Source organism: Orycteropus afer, unplaced genomic scaffold, assembly GCF_000298275.1.
Source record: "Orycteropus afer afer isolate SDZICR_OR568_19922 unplaced genomic scaffold, OryAfe1.0 scaffold00023, whole genome shotgun sequence".
NCBI classification, from domain to species: Eukaryota; Metazoa; Chordata; class Mammalia; order Tubulidentata; family Orycteropodidae; genus Orycteropus; species Orycteropus afer.
In genome coordinates, this window is record NW_006921610.1 from 3,773,915 (window position 1) to 3,796,114 (window position 22,200).

General features: G+C 38.4%; 1 protein-coding gene across 1 annotated transcript in view; it reads right to left on the bottom strand.

The window, feature by feature from the left end:
* The window catches only part of FMNL2 (formin like 2), a 429,889-nt gene that overhangs the window by 92,815 nt on the left and 314,874 nt on the right, over positions 1-22,200 (bottom strand). The window contains exons 5-6 of the mRNA XM_042783649.1: positions 14,536-14,619; positions 10,481-10,633 (exon numbers count right to left, since the gene is read on the bottom strand). Of these exons, the coding sequence (XP_042639583.1) occupies positions 10,481-10,633; positions 14,536-14,619 (237 nt within the window). The remainder of the gene's footprint in view (positions 1-10,480; positions 10,634-14,535; positions 14,620-22,200) is intronic.

Consider the following 22,200-nt stretch of genomic DNA (forward strand, 5'->3'; position numbering starts at 1 on the left):
GATACTGCCTCGGAAACCCAAGGAGGGGTCGCTATGAGTCGGGGCTGACTCGATGGCACATAACAACAACAACTACAAACCACTATCCATTGTAAAGGAGTCAAAAAAAGAGAAAGTTATGGTAATTTTGAGCTATATTAAAGTAGTGCATTTTTAAATAATAACAATGAGTGATAAATGTAAGACTGAGTGATAAGTGGTATATCTGTAGAAATTCTGGAAGTACAAGATAAAGATTCCTACTCCTGAGCAAAAGCTAGACATGACCAAATGCTAGATTTGCTATGAGAGCTATAACATATGTAAAGTATCAAGCATTTGCTGTTGTTGTTGTTATATGCCATCAAGTCGGACCCGACTCATAGCGACCCCTCCTTGGGTTTCTGGTCAAGTACCTTTAGTAAACACTAAAATGGAAACTGCTCTTCATACCCAGTCATACCAATAAAATAAGTCTGATCACCCATCTATTGTCTTAACATACCTATTTCTAAGGACTTGGACATATAATTGTATGTAAGTTGGATGTCTTTCCCTCCTCTGAGTACCTTTTATCTACAGACTGCATGTTACTGCAGAATCTTGAATGAATGAATGTTTTCTGAATTGACCTAGCCAGGCTTTCCCAGAAATTCTGGCAAAGAGATTTTCCATAAAGCTTTCTAGGGAGCTTTCATGTCAACATTTGTGAGATTTGTAATATCTAATCCTAATGGCAATAGTGGGAAAGAAAAAGTGAGGTTTTTCTCTTACAGAAAGTATTTTTAAACACTTATAAACCATTCAGCTATCAAATGAATATGTATAAATAAGGAATAGTAATTAGAACTCCTTTGAAAGGTAATGTAAGGCTTCAACCCGATTGGAATCCAAAATCAACTGGATATGTCACATAATTTGGCTTACTGTACTAGATTTCTTTGGTTCCAAGATCTGGACTAACAGAACTTTAACCAAGATTTGGGGTTTTAGGTTACCTCTCTCTTACCCTTCAGACATGATGTCACCTGGGTATATTTTTTCTATCAATTAAACTCCTAAAATATATTGATGTTAAAAAATGAGCCAAGCACTTACTTTTCTCCCTGTCTCTACAGCCAAAAGAAACAGAGCTGAAATAGTTGGATCCAGATAGTTTACAGTTGGGTAGAGGTTGAAAGACAGTTGGGTAGAGGTTGAAAAAGAAACAGAGCAAAGTAAATAATACGTTTCATGAATCTTTTCATCAGTTATTGAAATTTTCTATTTATCTGTCTATGTTGTTGTTTGCTGTCGAGTCGGCCCCAATTCATACCGACCCCTCCTTGGGTTTCTGAGGCAGTATCACTATGGAAGTAGGGTTGCCCAACCTTCCTTCCGAGGAGTTGCTGGTGGGTTTGAACTGCCAGCCTTCTGAGTAGCAGTCAAGTGCCTTAGGGACTATAGCTCCCATGAAAGGACCAAATGACAGCTAGAACAGACCTGTATATCAAAAGGTCTCAGTGCATGCTTTTTGCATGGAGTAAGTGACAGGAGCTCTGGTAGCATAGTGGCTAAGGCATTTGACTGCTAACCAGAAGGCTGGCGGTTCAAACCCACCAGCCACTCCTCGGAAGGAAGATGGGGCAATCTACTTCTGTAGTGATGCTGTCTCGGAAATCCAAGGAGGGGTCACTATGGCACATAACAACAATAACAAGTGAATGGACAGATGCAAACACATCAGAAGAATAACAAGCCATTATTGGTCTGAATTTTCATTTTGTTCCTTTTTTCAAAGCCATTTCCTACTATGTGGCTAATTAGTCAGGATATAACCTTGTATGAAAAGGGTCCAAAGAAACCATCTCACTCCTGTAACCTTTAAATAAAATATTTCTAAGTCCACCCCAAATTATCCCCCTCTTCAAAAACATTCAATGGATCACTGCCAATGAGCTACAATTACAATTTCATAGCCTGAACCTCAAATTATTCCATAAACTGGCTCTCAACAACTCCCAGCCAGATTCTTCTACTCACTGTTTCCTAAGCAATGCATGCATAGTGCCACCACTGAACCACTGCTCCTAACATTCTCCCTACCTCTCCTCTTTCCTACCCACTCTTCCAGGTCTTAGTCATTATTGTTCCGCATCCAGACCAAGTCTCGGGAATCTTTTCTAGCTTTTGTTGTCCACTCCAGCCTTTGAATTTCCGTATGAGTTGGAATTGACTTGACAGCAGCAGGTTTGTTTTTTTTTGGTTTTATTTTGGTTATAATCATATGACATGAAGAAAGCTACTGTGTACACGCATGGGGGCACACAACCATATAAACACTTTTTCTCAGTCTGATTATAGAGATGCTGCAGCATAGTACAAAGAAGTCAGAAGACTTTGATTATATCTCCTGACTCTGCCATTTACTAGCTATAGTATAACTTCTCTCAGCCTCAATTTTTATCTATAAAATGGGGTTAATAATCCTTGAATTTATTGCAACTTCATGAAAATATAATCATACAAGTATGATTATATTAATATAATCATATGTTTATCAGCCATGAATCAAATATAAATGTATTATTTAATGTATCTTTCTGCATCCTCAGCACTTAACAAAGTACCCTTTACATATTAATTGTATAATAAATCTTGGTGGCACTAGACCACAGCTATAAAGTGACTTGGTGAGTCACTTTGGTGTCATTCTTTATTCTTGTATAAACCTCTTGCCATCAAGTTGATCCTGACTGGATAGTAACACTACAGGTCAGAGTAGAACTGCCCCATAAGGGTTCTAAGGTGCACCTGGCACAAGCCATGGTATTTTCAATTGTCTCATAGGCATGCAAATGCTGGACAATGAATAAAGAAGAACAAAGAAGAACTGATGTCTTTAAATTATGGTGTTGGCAAGGAATATTGAAGCTACTATGTAATGCTAGAAGAAAAAAACAAATGTCTTGGAAGAAGTATAGCCAGAATACTCTTAGAAGCAAGAATGACAAGACTTTATCTCACATACATGTTATCAGGAAGGACCAATCCCTGGAGGAGGACATCATGCTTGGAAAAGGAAAGGGTCAGTGGAAAAGAGGAAGGCCTTCAATAAGATGGACTGACATGGTGGCTAAAGCAATGGACTCAATCATAGCAACAATTGTGGGGATGGTACGGGATCAGACAGGGCTTTGTTCTGTTGTACACAGAATTGCTGAGTCACAACCAGTCTGGCACCTAACAACTACAACTCTTTACAGGAGCACACTACTACATCTTTCTCCCGCAGACTAGCTGGTAGGTTTGACCTTTTCATTAGCAGCCAAGCCCTTAACCACTGCATAACTATTGTGCCAGATGCTTTACATGAATGATTATTTTGATCTCCACAACTTATGAGACAGGTCCTAGACCCTGTTATTTCCACCAATCCTAGAATCTGAGAGACAGATCACCAATAATGTACTGGACAGATTATTGTTCTTCCATTTCCACACAATCTTAGAGAAACACCAAATAAAGAGGTGGAACAAGTGAAGTCTGCCTTGCTCACAACAGGAAATGCTAGTCAAATCTGCTGAAATCACCTACGCAACAACTATAATTAAAATTGTCACCATTTTCATTAGCAGGACCATTACAAAAAGATCCAAATCAAAAAGTTGGAATGCATATTCGTAGCCCAAGTCCATTCTTCTGTATTACTACCTCAAACAGACAACAACAAAAAAGTAAAACTTAAAAAAACACAACAATGCAACACTTTCAACTATCTGAGTGCAAATGTGACAAAAAGAGAAATCGAAAGTTTATAGTTACAGGTTTTTCAAAAGTCAGCCATATTTAGAAAGTTTATTTTATAGATGGTTATTTGCATTTTTCTTCACCCTCAAATATTCAGGTCAACAGTCCTTCCACACTGAAGAGTATCTTCAACATTTCTCCTCCTCAGAAATAATGTTTCTTAAAATGAGTGTCTCCCTACTACTACATTCTTTCCCCCACTCTCCTACAGTATATTCCCTCCTAAATTAAGTATTAACAAAAATTAGAATTATCATGTGTCATTGAGCCAAAAGAACAGAGAGCATTTACACCCTGAGAAGGATTTTTTAAATGCATTTTCCTCTGCATATTTCCCTCCTTTAGGTTAGATTCAGGAAACAGTGGATCAGATTCTTCAATATCTTTTCACAAGGAAAATCTAGAACAAATGAAGTCACCAGGAAGAAGCACATGCAGAATAAAATACAGATGACAACTGTTAGTGATTAGACTAGAAAAGATGCCAGTTTATTTCATATACTTTGCAGGGAGGCAATGGGATTAATGATCATTTCAGAAATTATATTCCTAATTTATGTAAGCTATAAAACAAACAAACAAATAAATAAGCAAGCAAAACTGAGTTTAATTTCCTCACTATGAATCAAAATATAGAAGACTTCACCTTTATAGGTTTCTGACTGTTAAGAGTTCAAATATCTTTTCCCTGTGATACAGTAATGGATTACATTAAGAGTTTCAGTGATTTCCCCTGCAACAATTAAAACTGAAGGTAAAATGCTACTTGTTGAATAAAATAAATTGTAAGAGCTTGAAAGGGTTTAACTCTTTTGAAAGTTATCCTTGTGTGATAGGCAAGATGGCACAGAACCAGCATCCCCTTATCGTCACTTAGGATGACTGTTCCACAGAGATGAGAAAAACTATTATGAACAGAAGTATTCACTGCAATAAAGGCCAATAAACTTTATTAGCTTTTAGCCTAAAAGTAGAAATAGATGTGCATGAACTAGGTAACTCCTTAAGAATAAGGCCTCAGAGCTGAGCCTCAATTGCCCCATTAATAAAATAAGTGGGTTGAATTAGATGATGTCTGAGGTCCCATCTAGATTCCAACTTTTTTGTTTCTACTAATAGCTCAATTTCTCTCTTAATAAATCATGCACAAAAGTTTTCTCTTTCATTTATCTCTTCACCTGCCATGTTAATTTTGGAATGGTCTCATATTTGCCCTTTGCTATATATTCTAACTTTCAGGAATCTTATGTTTAGATCCCACTATCAGCTGTCTCAGCAATGTTTTACCTCCAACCACCACCATCCAGTGCAGTCACCAAACCTAGATGCCTGAAAAGACAGACTGCCTCATGCAACTTCCCATTCCACTGTCTACAAAATAAAAACTAACAGCCAAAGTTCAAGGTTCTCCATTATAGGGCCTCTCTATACCTGCTTTCACAGGTTTATGTTAAATATACATTTTATATCAGTTCAAAAACATCATGAAAACAAAAATTTGTTCACTCATAGTTTCCTTCTAAAAAAATAGTTAAGATTTTAACTTCCAAAACTTTCCTTTCAATTTCTTGTCATTTGCACACAGGGAGAAATAAATTTACATAAATGTATAGCTTTTACTCCTACTCTTGCCATTTATTTAGGAAACTTTTATTTCACATTTTTATATAATGTTATTTCTTAATGGCTGTAAATGTGCCATCATAATAACCAAGATTTCTATCAGTTCATCTGGCACCTTTCTGTGAATTAGAAAAAGACAAATCATCTGGGAAAGATTAGCAAAATGCCCCTCTTTCAGGGCCTGTGGGCCTAGAGCTTGCTAAACAGAGCTCCCTGCTCTGCCAGGCACTCTAGTACATGAACGACAACATGTGGGATGCCCTGATAACCAAACGGGATACAGGCACACCTCAGAGATTTTGTGGGTTCAGTTCCAGACCACTGCAATAAAGCGATTATTGCAATAAAGTATGTCACACAGATTTTTTTGGTTTCCCAGTATGTATAAATGTTTACGTTGAAGTCTGTTAAAGTGTGCGACAGCATTATGAAAATGTCTGAAATATTGTGAGAAGTACCAAAATGTGACACAGGGACACGAAGTGAGCACATCCTGTGGGGAAAATGGAAAAACCAATTGTGGTAAAGTTTGTGTGTCAACTTGGTTAGGACTGGTTGAGTAGCTGGGCAGCTGGATGTAGTTATTCTCCATGGTAAGATTGGTAATTATCTCTATGATGGAATGTATTGGAGAAGCTGAGTAGCTGTTTTAGGGATATGTTCTGCTTCCCATATATAAGAAACAGCTTTGGGAATGGTCTCTAGCTTATGGCACGCTTGAACAGGTAGCCATGTCGTTGTCCAGCAAACTGCCATGCTCTGCTGACCTTGGGACTTTCAACAGACTTGAATTAATGGCCTGCCATGTGCTTTGGTAACATCGGGACTGTGCCATTTTATTTGTTAACCTTGGCCTTGATAGCCTCAGGAGGCAATAGCTGCCTGAGTGAAGAGAAGCCTCTAGCTTCAGTGGGCCGGGAGCAAGAGGCAGAGCTGAAGCCCAAGGTCGAGGGGCTTTCACCCAGCCCCTAGAGCCTGGCACTTGTACTCAGACTTCCAGCCTCCCAAACTGTAAGAGAATAAACTCCTATTTGTTCAAGTCATCCCATTTGTGGTATATTCCTGTCAGAGTGGCACTAGGTAACCAGAACACCAATACACTTGCTTGATGCAAGATTCACACAAATCTTCAATTTGTAAAAAAAAAAAAATGCCGTATCTGTGGAGCACAATAAAGTGAAACACAATAAAATGAGGTATGTCTGTATTTACTGGGGAATAAGTCATCCTGCAAGTAAATAAGCAAAATAGCATGTGAGTGATTTGGGGGTCAAACCACTTTTATTTTAAATCCTGCCTCCCGCAACTTACTGTTTGTTACCCCAGGTAAATTGCTTAACTACGTAAGTTTCCTCCTGGTCATAATAGTAGCTATCTCAAAGGAGTATTGTGAAAAATAAATCACAGAAGGTTCATAAGCACAGTGTTTGCCACATAGAAGACACTCAATAAAAGATTTCTATCCAATTAAATATTACATAATTATGTGTGTGTGCTAATTTTTAAATACTTCAAAAAATTATTTCCTTAAAAAAACACTGTCAAGAATGGGATTACTGTGTTAAAATGTATCAACAAAGTTCTAAATTTGAACTCTTACCTCTTCATGTAAATCCAATACGTATACAGGTGGTGAAGAGTCAGGTGACTATTCATGAAATATCATTTCATTAAACTAATAATCTCAGCAAAAAAAAGAGAAAAACTCTTATTTAGGGGATCTAAGGAAGAAAGAGTAATGTATTTAACATATTAAAGGAAAGGTGGGCTTTTGTTTCTTCACCATAGTTAAAAAGGCTGTCAGGATGACCTTCAAGGTCTTTTCTAACTTTGTAAGTCTGTGATATTGTCTCTTCATTACATAGCCTCATGGTATAGTGCCTAAGGCATTTGACTGCTAACCAGAAGGTTGGAGGTTCAAACCCACCAGCCTCCATGGAAGGAAGAAAGGGCAATCTACTTCTGTAAGATTTGCTGCCTCGGAAACCCAACGGGGGTCACCATGAGTTGGAATCAACTCAATGGAAGTGAGTTTGGTTTTTGTTCCATCTCCATCACAAACCCTCTATTCTTGAAAGGCCAGGTTCCTACTTCTTTCCCAAACATACTTGATCTCTGATATAAAGTGCTGCTCAGGCTTTCACTATATCACCACCTGGAACAGCCTTTGCTCACTCTGATGACCAATTCTGGCCACCACCCAGAGCCCTAGTCTGAATTCCAGCCTTTCTGCCAGGCCCTACATTAGTGCTCCATCCCTTTAAAGACTTGGGGGATTCATTTATTATCTAGGTCACTTCTTATTCAAATCTAATGGCATTAGCGTGCTTAAAAGTTAAAAATATCTTTTCTTGCATCTGAAATAATGCTGCCTTTGTCTTCATAGATGTAATGTGCACTATGTTCATATACCAAACCAAACCAAAATCACTGCCATCAAGTCAATTTGGACTCATAGCAATTCCCTTAGGGTTCTGAAGGCTGTCAATCTTTATGGAAGCAGACTGCCTCATCTTTTTCCTGTGCAGCAGCTGGTGGGTTTGAACCAATGACCTTGTGGTTAGCAGTCAAATATCTTAACCACTTCACCACCAGAGCTCCTTATGTTCATATACAGCATCATATAACTGAGCTAGATCTGCAGCCACAATAACAGAAATCTTTCTCAATTGAGTGCACACCAGACTGTAAGCCTAGAAGTAAGCACAATCCCAAGTTTCTACTGCATCAATATCAACATTTTTTACATCTGACCAAGCTGACAAATTCATGAAAATTCAAAATCCAATAGCTGATTTAATTTAAGGTGGGTGTGATATTATAAAATGCTGAGTAGCCAATTTTAAATAGAAAATAAAGTCTCAATTCAAAGAGAAGAGTATGTCAACACTGGAATTTTGTTTTAAAACCTTGTGTTTTCAAACAGAGTATTTTTCCTTTTTGCTTTAATCAAGCACCATTTATGAAGTTTTTTAAATTTTTTGAAACCTTGCTTTGTCATTTAAATTTATCTAATCCATTTTGTCAAAGGGTATAGGATAAGATTACTGTGTCTACAGAATTATTTTGAGATTAGGATGAGGGAGGTAAAATCTGTATTTGAAATTAGAAGGAGGTATATGCTAATTAAAGATACCAGAACAAAAAATCTCTATAAAATATGAATATCCTTTTTCGCTTTCCCCCAAAAAATGTAATATTACTAAAAATGCAATATACCTTAGAGGTTCAAATTCTTAAAACAAGGAATCATAATATGATAACAGAGCACACTGGAGTTTAAAAGGCAGAGTGGGCTTTATCCCAATAGAGGGTGATGGCACTAAGCCATGACATATCATATTATAACATGGGAGGCAATTGTAATACCCTGCCACCATGCACTCTGAGCTCTCTTGGGTGTCATTTTCACCCATGACTTACGAGATTTTCCAGCTTGAAGCCTCAACATCAGTGTGTAAACTGAAGCTGCTCCAGAGGCAACAGAGGAAGCAGCAGCTCTGGTGGCATTTGAACTGAAGATACTCAGGCAGAGAAACCAATCTGGTGGTGGTGTAAGAGATGAATCAAACAGGAAGAAGAGTCCACAGGAAGAAAGAGGACAAAGAGGAGGAAGAAAAGACAGTAAGAAATGAGATGGCAGAATGAAAATAGAAGGGGGGGGAGCCAAAAAGTGAAGTAAGTATGGAGAGTAGAAAAGGGAGACAAAAAGGAGGAGGAAAAGAAAAAAATGTGAAAATCTTTGGGTATATGAAAAGCAACATGTATCAAATGCCTGTACTTCTGATTCCTGTTTTTATGTCACAGATCTGTCATACGGCCAAATACAGAATTAGAATCCAGGCACAAAGCCATGAACTACAGAACTGGAGTATCACTGACATGCATGCATTGTTTAAAAAAAAAATAAACTTCAAGTCAGCAACTAGCATGAAAGTTACTGCCATATTGACTCTCTCAAGTTATTAGAAACCACAAAGCAGAGTTGAAAGAAATTCAAATGTTTCATTCCTGAGTTTGAAACTGTTCAAACACAAAAGAACGTGGTGTTGGTTTCTTAGTCGGTCATCTTCAAGCACACCTGCCAACGAGAAATGTCATATAGTTCTGTGTTGTTCAGGATAGCTTTTCCATCTTCTTCTGTGTTCAGACTTTTGGTCTTTCTTTCCAGTTTAAATTGAATTGTATCAGGATCCACCTTAAGCTAACTGTGAGCAGATCAAGCTGGCCTATGTTGTTCCTGTACCCCAGCACTCAGGATTATACCCCTCTTTGGACCTGGAATGCCTTCCAATATTTTCCTGAGTCTTCCATTCTACTAGAAATAATACAGTTTCAATAACTCAAAAATAGACATAAATGATTAGTGACTAGATAAATGAAACTGTGAAGGCAGTAACTTGCAAGTATATGATACTTTCCAGGTAAGAAATTATGGAAAACCAAATTAAAACGTATTTTGTAAATTGAGTCCTTTTCATATAATTAGAGTTGTACTAGAGGTGGAAACTTCCATTTGAGTACCACAGTAATCAGCACTCATTCTCCCTTAGCATGGTGCTTTTTCAGAGAGCAGAGACTAGAGAGGGAGTCCTTAGGAGAAAACAAAGGTTTATAACTAAAGCATATCGACAAAGCAACACTGCTTAAAGGCATCTTGTTAATACAATTATCGATTCAGCATCTTGCACCTAACACAAAATGCATGTCCCAAGATATCAACATGATACAGCACACACACCTGAGCTTCTATGGGAGGGAGGGAGGGAAGGAGAAGGGCATGAATGGCAACAAGGGTCTCTTAAGGTCCTCAAGTATCAAAGTGCTGCCTCTGCCCAGGAAATTACAGTGCCAACTTATCTGCCCATGGGGACTGTTTGTGGAATCATTTAGCAGCAGATCTTTTCCACCTCCTACGCTGAATGAAAGTCTGGTATTTTCAGAAGCAGTTAAAACTTTTAGAGTAGATTCAAATGATGATCCCATGAATGTCATTGTTTTGGAATCACCAAAAATGAAAGTGCTATATGGTAAGAGACGTCCATGAAGTGTATCCTACCAAATTTGCTTCCTGATTAAAGGAACTTACCGTAGTGCAGAATGTCTTCCAGAGCGGGACACGCTATTGCCCACCGGTGAGGGCAGGTTGCTCCCTCTGTGCAGGTCCTCGATGGACCTACTCCAGGGCTTTGATTTGTCCATAGAGCTCTCCACAGTGCTTTCCACACTTTCAAAGTCAAAACTAAAACAAAACACAAACACCACTGAAGACTTAAATATTCACATCCACACAAATGTACAGGTGTACACGACTTAACACAGGGAATCTGCAGAAAAAGACAATGGAAAAGGAAATACTCAAAAATTTCCAAAGATTTAGTGCTAGCTTCAAAAACACAGAATTACAAGCATCAGACCTGGCAAAAGAAGAACTGAATAAAAGCAAAAATTAAATAGTGATAGATTATTTGTATCCTACCATAAGGCATGCTAACTTACCAATTGCTAACATTTCTATAATGGAAGGGGAAAAAAGAGATCCGACAGCTGTCTTCATTCTGCTTTAACAAGTCAATGTGGTAGGCTTATGCTAATTTATTCCTATGCATCAATTTTCAGTGAACATTTTCTCCTAGTGTGTTGGCAAGTGTACTCTTCCAACCATATGTCATACATTACTATCGAAGCTATGGATTTGCTTTGATTTTGGAATCTCTCACCAGTGTGGTACTCTTTAAAGTAAGGTGATTGTTTCTCTGGCATTTTTTGAGGTTATGACTCATGTTAACAATGTTAGAATAAATGGTAAGTTAGGTTGCTCATTCCTGTATAATTTTAGGAACAAAGTTTTCAAACAGACAGGCTTTTGTGTTCCATGCATTTTTTTTTTCTTTTCCTAAAGTCAATAACTCTGCTCTCTCAAACAAACAAATATTTTATTCATTGTTCCTATCTATGGTTTCACCAAACACCACCTGATCAGACAGTACAGCAAACAGAGGCAGCTTTCAGATAGCTATAATTCACGCCTCAGGAAAATTTTAGGTCATACTGCAAGAGGAAATGCCATAAACATTGTAAATAAAACATGTGATTGCCAAAATAAAGTATTTTTAAAGAGTGGTCAGTTATCTGAAAACTAGGTAATGCTCTCCATCTATTAAATGGTAATCTAGACAGCAGATTGATATAAAAAGTCAGTGTATGGTCTGAACACAGACACTTTTGTTATCCCTTTCAATTCAGGTGGCAGTGCTGAACAGAACAGAGGTAGAAATGGGTAATCAAGTATAGCCTGAAATACAGAAAATAGAAACCTATGACTGAGATTGGAGATGGTAAGCCAAGGTGACATCCTGAACAAAAGGATCCCTCATATCTGTTAGATATATGTATTTTTTAAAACTTTTTATTGTGATTTGAGTGCAATTTTACACAGTAGATTCATTTTCCATTCAACAAGTCAAACATATTTTGTTTCGTGACACTGATTATAACCCCCACAATGTAACAGCTCTCTTCCCACTTCCTCCCTTTCCCTGTGTTCTTCTTACCTATGCATTCCTGCCTCCCTAGCTTTCTTCCTACTCAAATGCTGCCCCTTCTGATCTCCCGTGGCTGGCTGTTGTAAGGAGTACATCTCCCTGATGTAATTGTTCTGCTCACAGGCCTGTCTATTGCTTGACTAAAAGTTAAACCATGGGAGTGAGTCCAATTCCAGACTAGGGGCCACAGTCTCAGGATTTTCACCAGTCTCTACCCAACAAGTAATCCTAGTCTTTTTTTGTTTTTGAATTTTCTTCCTTTTCTCCCACTCTATCGAGGATCTCTAATTTTGATCCCTTTCCAAGAGATTGGCATTGGTAGCTGGGCACCATCTAATACTTCTGGTCTCAGGGTTGTGTAGACTGAGGTTGCCATGGTCCATTAGTACCCTGGACTACCGGTTTCCATTATGTATCATATCTCATGTTTCCCTTAGCTTGTTCTTTCTTCTCATGTAGAAGGAAAATATAAAGTCCTACCATAAGAAATGTTTTTGTTTTAGGTATAGAGCACAGCCATTGTTTCACATTCCAAGGGCTAGGAAATTGTCAAATGCTGAACAAGAGTAGGGAAAGTTTTCTGCAGATTAGTTTCAATAAAGGAGTTACATATTCATTTAATTTATCTAATTCAAGTAAGGGAGCTCTGGTAGCATAGTGCCTAAGGCACTTGACTGCTAACCAGAAGGCTGGCGGTTCAAACCCACCAGCCACTCCTCGGAATGAAGGTTGGGCAATCTACTTCCATAGTGATACTGCCTCGGCCACCCAAGGAGGGGTCGCTATGAGTCGGGTCCGACTCGATGGCACATAACAACAACAACAACAATTCAAGTAAAACAAAAGCAAAACTTACAAGCTAAGAGTGGATATATAATGTAGGGCTAATGACAAAAACAAAACAAAAAAACAAGAAAGGTACAAGTTTAGGAAACAGTTCTGATCTTTTGGTTACTAGCATCTTACACTTTGAAGTAGAAGAGTCCCCTCTCAGCAGTGCTACCTTTCCCGAATGATCCCATGTGACGGTACTTTGGGAAAGATGGTTTCTAACTTCTATTATGATGCAGGTAAAGGGTTAATCAAAATAAACATACAATATATAGCATGTCATTCTTTTCTATTATTCCTAAAGTTAATTCTTTTCCTTAATTATTCCCTTCCTTAATTCCGTAAGTATTACTTTAGATTTTATCATATGCAGTTGTTGTTGTTGTTGTTGTTATGTGCTGTCGAGTCGGCCCCGACTCATAGCGACCCCTCCTTGGGTTTCCGAGGCAGTATCACTACGGAAGTAGATTGCCCCATCTTCCTTCCGAGGAGTGGCTGGTGGGTTTGAACCGCCAGCCTTCTGGTTAGCAGTCAAGTGCCTTAGCCACTATGCTACCAGAGCTCCCATCATATGCAGTAGGGTAATATTATTCTGTTTTGCCCTATATAATACAAAGTATAAAGGAGATTAACAGTTTTTAATGTAATGGAGATAGATAAGAAGCATCCTTTGGAAGATCATGCTATAAAAACTAGGATTATATTTCAGAGAACAATTTCTCAGGAAGAACTCGTTTGTTAGATTTTCTTAGTCTATCTCATATTACCTAAGACAGGCATCAAAGCTGAAATTCATCAAGCCAGTTTCAGTTAGTACTTTAGTTTCTCCATCCATTAGGCAGGAGTAATTATTGCTTTCACCTCCAAATTCTCAAGGAAGTTGTAAGTATTACTAAGATAACATCTGCTTAAGTCTGGGAACCTTTTGTAGTAAGTCATTATAAAAAACAAGTTATTGTTTATAGAAGATATGAGGGGTAAAAATTCGACCTACACTGAAATGCCTGTTAGTGAAATGAAATGTACAATATTAGTTCATTAATCTATAAGAGTATATCTGGATATACTGAATATTGGAATGGTTTTTGATCAAAGGATGACATGTAGAGAAGAAAATTCTCATTCAAATGTACACTTTCCAGTCCTGTTATAAATCCAGAAGCCTAGCATGGTAGGATTTTATGAAATAATCAAAGCAAGGTTAAATAAAGTTGGGTTTGTTTTTTCTGTTCCATCTCAGTTTTGTGGGAAAAAGCCAAAGCAATACAAATATGCATAAAATGAAAAGTATTTTGTTTACTGCTTTCTCTGGTCTCACTATGTTTAGCATCTACTTTTGTAATCATTGCTATGCATTTACTAGCATATAGAAATACAGACACACACATATATATCATTTTTTTAAATGATAAAAGGCAGTATTCTGCATTTTCTTTTATTCACTTAATATATCATAAACATCTTTCAATAAGTGGCACAGTAGTCTATCATATGAATATATGTAACTTAAGCTCTAATGTACTTCTTTTTAAAATAAGTACTTCTCTGAGAGTTATTTGTAATCACCTGTTTTATTTCTGTCTTAAAAACATTTCTAATAGCAATTATGTGATTTGGTTTTAGTTATGTAAACAGAAACAAACCTCTTTAAACATTACCCCATCTGCTTTTGGGTTTCTTTCCCCAGCGCAGGGTATAATTTTACCACTGAGTTGCATCTTCTGTGACCACATACAATTTAAAAGCAAATGAGCCAAGTTTTACTTACGTTACTGCGTACTGTGCAAATGACAGATATTCCACCAGAACATCAAGACCTTTATTTTCTTCATTCAAAAACTCTCTTACCCACCTGTTAGAAAAAGAAAAATAAATCATTAGACAGGTTCACCTCATGCCCTGCCATGAAAAGAATACAGAGGAAAAATTTGTGTTTCAACCAGTAATATTCAATATGGAGTAAGGCCTAGATTATTTCACTTGGGGTAGGAGCATTTCAATATGGCAACTAACAAAACTACAACATTTCAGCATGCAAGAATAAACAGAAGGAAAAATGTGTACATGTGCCATCCTCTCAGTTTACCGCCTGGAGACTTAACATAATCTATACTAAGTTTTCTGAGAAAGGAACTTGTTAAATGTACTTCTTCCACCACTATTGATCCACAGTCTGCTTGTTGAAGGAGTCAAGATTACACAAGGAATGAGGCAGAGTGGGGACATGACAACATACCCACTGAAATCCAGGCATGATTCCAAATCCACATTCATCTCCTTCTTGGCACACTAAGTGGTAGAAACCACGAAATTAGTCAGTGAGAAACTAGTGTTTTTATGGGCTTCTAGAAATTTGATAGGTATAATAATTTGCTTAATTTTTTCCATGAATGTTAAAATCTTCTTAAAAGCTGCAGGCATCACATATTAACACCAAGGCCAAGATACAACATGTATCTTTTTTCAGAATTCATTTTTTAAAAATATCATCTTGCATTTGAATGGTGCTTAATAGCTGACTGAGAATTTTTGCACATTTTATTTGCTCCTCATGACAATTCAGATAAATAAAGTACACTGGTCAACGAGCAACTTTCAGTACTGAGAATAAATACCTGTTATTATATTTTTAAGATTCCTCCCATGGACTCATCTGCAAAGAACTTGTGGTGTCTGATTAAACTTTCTCAGCATTTGAAATGCCAATGAATAAATAAATTTTAAAAAAAAAGGCTACTGCTATTTACTGAATGATACTTGGGGTACTACTGCCCACTGTATTCCAAAATGATTGCCTCCCTCCTTGAACACCAAGCCAAAAAAGTTATAGTAGCTATGGATATTACACTATGGATGCCAGTTTTGCTAGCTATTAAAACAATAGTAAGATAATCCTAGAAATACATGTGTGCCGTTGTTGTTGTTGTTGTTGTTGTTACGTGCCGTCAAGTCAGATCTGACTCATAGCGACCCCTCCTTGGGTTCCCGAGGCAGTATCACTACGGAAGTAGATTGCCCAACCTTTCTTCCGAGGAGTGACTGGTGGGTTTGAACCGCCAGCCTTCTGGTTAGCAGTCAAGTGCCTTAGGGACTATGCTACCAGAGCTTCCATGTGTGCTGTAAGGATTAGCAATTCCTTGAAGTCTTTTATTTTAAAGGAAGATGAATTCGTGGATTCAGGATATGGTTTTGATTTTGCTTGGGGGTAGGAGGGGTGTTTGTGTGTTTTCTGTTTTCTTCTCAGTTTCAATCTTTCTTCTAGTTCTGTCATCTCCATGATATAAATTCAGGTCTGCAGATAGTTTCAGGAAGCAGAAAGTGGGAAAAAGAGCTCACCTAATAGCTTCCGTACAGTGCCTTAGGCAGTATGCCACAAAATGTATGTGCCAAACATAGCCACATGTAAGCACTGGTATTTAGTTTAAAGGAGACCTAGAGTAGCAACACTGACAAAGAAAACACCACCAGTTAGGTCTCACAAAGTAGCTTTGTTACGAGATATAAGCAAAACTAAAGGGGTTAGCTACTGGTTGAGACTTAAGTAGACCTTTCAAAACAACTACATACATGATCTCACCACATCTGCTTCTAGATGTTTATTTTTATTTGAGTTATTTTAATTATTCCCTATGCTACCAGGTCCCAGGAGACATTTTTAAATGCTGTTAATTAGAAGCACAGAAATACAGAAATAGTAAAAGACTTTTTTTTTTTTTTTTAAACTAGCTGGAAACAAGAAAGGCTAGAAAGTACTATCAAAATCAAATAACAAGTCACTGTTTAAATTTAAGTTCCTTAGCTTCTCTTAGGCTTTTCCATCACTTTGGTCTATGGATACTGATTACATGCTTTAAATTAGCCCCTGCTTATAGGTGTGCAACACACACACACACACACACACACAAACCCCACAAATACTAAAGCTGGACATAGAAGTCATCTCTTTAACATAAGTAACGACAGGATATAGATTCTTCTGGGCAGTCACAGTTTTAGATATTCTGTTCCAGTGGCCTGTAATACTCTAATTTGGGAATTGAGAAAAATAGTCATTGTACATCCTTCTGGTTGATATTCCAGAAACTGATTTTATAGAGTACAGATGGTACCCTCAGGACCTCCCATTGTCTAAACCATTGGCACCTCCATCCCACTTAGAAAGTCCACCATAATTGGCCAGGAGGCAAATGACCAACAGCTGAGAAAATTAAAAAAAAAAGTATGAAAAAGTCAAGTGTAACCAGAACTACTCTCTCTTGATTCAAAACAGTAGTATGCATGCATCTAGACACAGGGATACAGAGTGATGATTGGTTTTTCTTACTGTAATTCAGTACCCACCAATGCCCTGCCTCCACTTGTTGATTCTGAGTGAAAATGTATTAAAAGTAATTTTCAAAACAAAAAGCATGGTCCTGCTCAATCCCTAAAATGTCAGTTATAATGTAACATGTCCCTGACTCTCGTTTAACATCATGCAGTTAACCTCTTTTTCTAAGATACAAGATCCTCATTGGGTCTTTGGCTTAGCTCTGATACTCCTAGGAGATTTAGGAAAGAATAAGATATAAATCCTTCTAGATTGGCTACCATACCCACTTTGTCAAGTACTATCAGGTTAGCAAATCATTTCAGCACTAAGGCTGTGGATTGTGAGGAAAAAGATAACCTTCACTCTTTCCCAAGTCCACATCTCTTCCCACCTTGGGGTATTCTGTATGGGAAAGAACAGAATTAAGAAAAGAAAAGAACATGGAAAGAAAATAGGTAGAGATGAAAAGAGAGCAACTTTCAAAGCAGTATCTTGTGTCTACTAAGGATTCCTCAATCCGCAGATTTTTATGTGTGTGTGTGTACGCATACACACACATATATAAACCAAAAACAAACTCACTGCCATTGAGTCGATTTCAACTCATAGTGACCCCTCCTTGGGTCTCCGAGATGGGATCTCTACAGAAGTATATTGCCCAATCTTTCTTCTGAGGAGTGGCTGGTGCCTTAGGCACTACACCACCAGAGCTCCCTATACATAGATACATATACATGCATACATATATATGTGTGTGTATGTATGTATAAACCAACTGCCATTGAATCAATTCCAACTCATAGCAACCCCTTTGGGTTTCTGAGGCAATCAATCTTTACAGAAGGAGATTGCCCAGTCTTCCTTCCACAAAGTGGCTGGTGGGTATGAACTGCCAGCCTTCTGGTTAGTAGTCAAATACGTTAGGCACTAAGTCACAAGAGTGTGTGTGTGTGTGTGTGTGTGTATACACATATATATACACACACACACATATACATATATATACACATATTTATATATTGTTGCTGTTATATGCCATCGAGTCGCACCCGACTCATAGCGACCCCTCCTTGGGTTTCCAAGGCGGTATCACTATGGAAGTAGATTGCCCAACCTTTCTTGTGAGGAGTAGCTGGTGGGTTTGAACCTCCAGTCTTCTGGTTAGCAGTCAAGTGCCTTAGGCAGTATGCTACCAGAGCTCCTATATATATATATATGATCATGCAATAACTATATCATAAATTTAGATTTCCTATGAGTTGGATCCAACTCAACGGCAGTGAGGTTGTTTTTTTTTTAATATTAAATCACTTCTATTTTCAATTTTATGCATGACACACAATTTTCTACACATTTCCAATCTGAAAACAGTTTTGAATTGAGTGAGCATAGGTTATGGAGAACAGAATTATTTCTGGCTCTGACTGCATGCATTTTTCCTGAGTACCTCACAAATTCAATATAAGTACCATATGCTGTAAATATGAATTTAGGCAAATACCAAATCAGCTACTTTGGAGCTAAAAGAGACAGGGATAATGAGAAAACAGCTCTGAAAAAAACTGGCTTCAGGAAAGGGATCTAAGTGCAGATGCCAACAGTCACTGTTTTGCTGTAGATTGGTCAAAGTTTTGTTTCAGAGTTATTTCTCTCTTCACTCCCCCAAGAAAAATTTTTAGAAACTCATTGAACTCATCTGGAAAAGTTTGGCTTCTAAGAAAGCAAACGTGCCCCAAGACACACAAGAGAAAGGGACAAACAAATGATTTCATTTGTTTGCCAGTCTCCTTTAGAGAGCCTCTGTAGATACATAGTGAGAACATAAAGTTGTTGAAAAATCTTAACAAGAGAAGGAAGATAAGTAATATTCAGATTCACCACTAGTTACCAAATCTGCTTTGTGAGGCAATGTCACAAACTAGTTCTCAAAGTGTAGCCCACACATCACGAGGGGCCCCCAAGACCTTCTATGAGGGTGAGGTTAAAACTATTTTCATAAAAATATTAAGATAATAATTGTTTTTTACACTTTGTTGACATTCACACTGATCGTACAAATAGAATAGTGCATAAAACTGATGCCACCAAAGAATACAATTATTTATTATATTCTTCACTCTGAGCACTCAGCAGTGTAAAGGCCATCTTTATTTAAGAATGCTCTACTGAAGTAATAAAAATTGCTTTTATTAAAGTTTGCTCCATGAGTATGCACATTATTTTTAATTTTCTGTAGGACACAATGGCAAGTCCACACAGAGCATTTCTGTTGCTCACTGAATAAAAATCATTTGTACAATTGTTTGAGTTGAAAGCTAAACTGCCACTTTTTTTCATGGAATGTCACTTTACTTGGAAAAAAAGCTGAAAAAATATTTGTATTCAGTTTTGGGTATTTAGCAGACATTTTCTTCAAAATTTGATGAAGTGAGAAGATCAAGAGTTTGTTTTACATTCAACATTATGTGTACATTTAGTTTCACTCACCATTTACCATGCCCAACCCTAACGTAGTCTTCTCCCCTCCCTGTCCAGTAACCCTCCCCCTCTCCATGCCCCTCATAGCTGTGCACTCCTGTGTGTCCTGCATTTCCTCCGTTATGAATGCTGCCCCTTGGGTGCCCCGTGGTTGATTGCTCCAAGGGATGCATTTCCACAGTGTGTGGGTGCATCACCCTGGGTTGAGTGGTCTGCCTGTACATCTTGTTTACTATTGAGCTGAGAACCAGCCCCGAGAGCGAGTTTTATTTGAGGCCCAGAATGTGTCCCAGCACCACAGTATTGGGGGTCTCACCAGATTCCACCCAAACAGTAACTCTGGTCATTACTGAGTTTTTGGATTTTGTTTCACGTTTTTCCTCCCACTCTATCTAGGAGCTTCAGATTTAATCCTTTCCTGAGTGGTTGGCATTGGTAGCTGGGCACCATCTTGTTCTTCTGGTCTTGAGGTCCTTCATGTTCTAGGGCTGATTGCTTCCAAATGGCCTTGGTTTTTTTTTTTTTTTTTGCACTCTTCTTCACTTCCAATAATAGGAGACCATTAACTACATCTTAGATGGCTGCTTGAAAGCTTTTAAGACCCTAAACGCTACTCACCAATGTAGGATGAGAAACAAGACTTTCATGTATTTTGTTGTGCCAGTTGAGTCTGGTGTCCCTCAGTACTATGGTCCTGAGTCGGTAGATCTGGTGGATCTCTCTCCCACAGTGTCTGGCTGTCTGTGAGGGATTACTCTATGTCTGTCTTCTGTTGTTTCTGTAAGGATTGTGGGTATTTTGTATCACTGTTATCTGTGCAAGGTTAGCCTCTACTGAATCTATCCTTGGTCTAGAGTATTCTGCTGTTCACTGACCCCTATCTGATCTTCTCAGACATTTATGTGTTTATCTGTAGCCTGGTATTTGATGTTAATGGTAATGCAGTATTGTGGATATACTGGTTGGTATTACCATCTGTCATCTATATCTTATGTGCACAATTCAGTGTCTTCCCTTTTCCTAATGTTATCATGGTGGTCACAGACTCTTTCTATACCATCCCTCCCCTTACTCGTGTCAGCGTGTGGCCCCCAACTAGCCCAAAATTAATTCTTCCCCTTCCCTCCCCACCCCAGTAATTTACAAAGTGAGTTCCCTTTCTCAAACAAACCCTTCTTTGTCTTTTTATAGTAATGATAAGCCCATTATTTCAAAAAGTCAAGGAAAGGATTACTCAGGGAAGGAAATTCACTTAGTTGGTGACTGAGAAGGGGAAGGAAAAGGAGGGAATATTTCAGACTAGTTAGGGGTCACATGTTGATTTTGGTGAGGGGAGGAATGGTATAGAAAGAGTCTGTGATCAGCATGATGATGTCGAGGAAAGGAAAGACACTGAAACATGTACATAAGGTATAAACAACAGAGGAAATACTAGCATATGCACAATATCGCATTACCACTAACACCAAACAGCAGGCTATGGATAAATGCATAGAGAGGTGAGAAGATCTGGTGAGGTAGGCAAACAGTAATATACTCTAATCCAAGGATAGATTTGGCTGAAGATAATCTTACATATGCCCTACCAAACCAAACTCACGGCTGTGGAATCAAATCTGACTCACAGCAACCCCTCCTTGGGTTTCCGAGGTGGTATCACTACGGAAGTAGATTGCCCAACCTTCCTTCCGAGGAATAGCTGATAAGTTTGAACTACCAGCCTTGTGGTTAGCAGTCAAATGCCTTAGGCACTACACCACCAGAGCTCCTCACACATGCCCTTGTGCTCCAAAACTAGCCACACATATTACAGAAGCAACAGAAGGCAAAGTTGGAGTAACTTCTCAGAGACAACCAAACACCTTGCGTGAGAGAATCACAGGGCCTGCTGATTCAAGACAGTAGTCTCGGGGGACATCATGCTCAATTGGCACAACATAGGATATAAAAATATTTTCTACAACCTACTTTGTGAGTAGTGACTGGGGTCTAAAAAGCTTTCAAGCAGCCATCTAAGATGTAACCATTGGTCTCCTCTCATCTGAATCAAAGAAGAGTGAAGAAAATCAATCAAAGACATCTGGAAACGATTAGTCCAATGATAAGATGGACCACAAGGACCTCAGCCTTCATGATTCCAAGACCAGAAGAACTAGATGGTGCCTGGCTATCAGTGCCAACCACTCAGAAAGGGATCAAAACTGGAAAGCCTGGATAGAGTAGGAGGAAAACTGTGGAACAAAACTCAAAAACACAAAAATTACCAGAATTACTGGTCACAGAGAGTCTGGTGGAACCCTCAAGACCATGGCCCCAAGTTTCCATTTGGGCCTAGAAATGGACTCACTTCCATGGGTTGGCTCTCAGCCCAACAGCAGAACATGCAGAACACTTACTCCAGGGCAATGCACCCACCTACTCTAGGGACATGCACCCCTTAGAGCAATCAACCATGAGACACCAGAGGGACAGCATTCACAAAGAGGGAAAGCTGGATGGACAGGAATGCATAGTTAAGAAAGGAGGGGGTAGTCAAAGGGACAGAAGGGAAGGAGAGTTTGTTATGGTCTGGTAATTGGGGTGTGAAATCAAATGTGAATGAACTGTTGAATCTAAAACAAATTTGCTTTGCAAATTTGTACC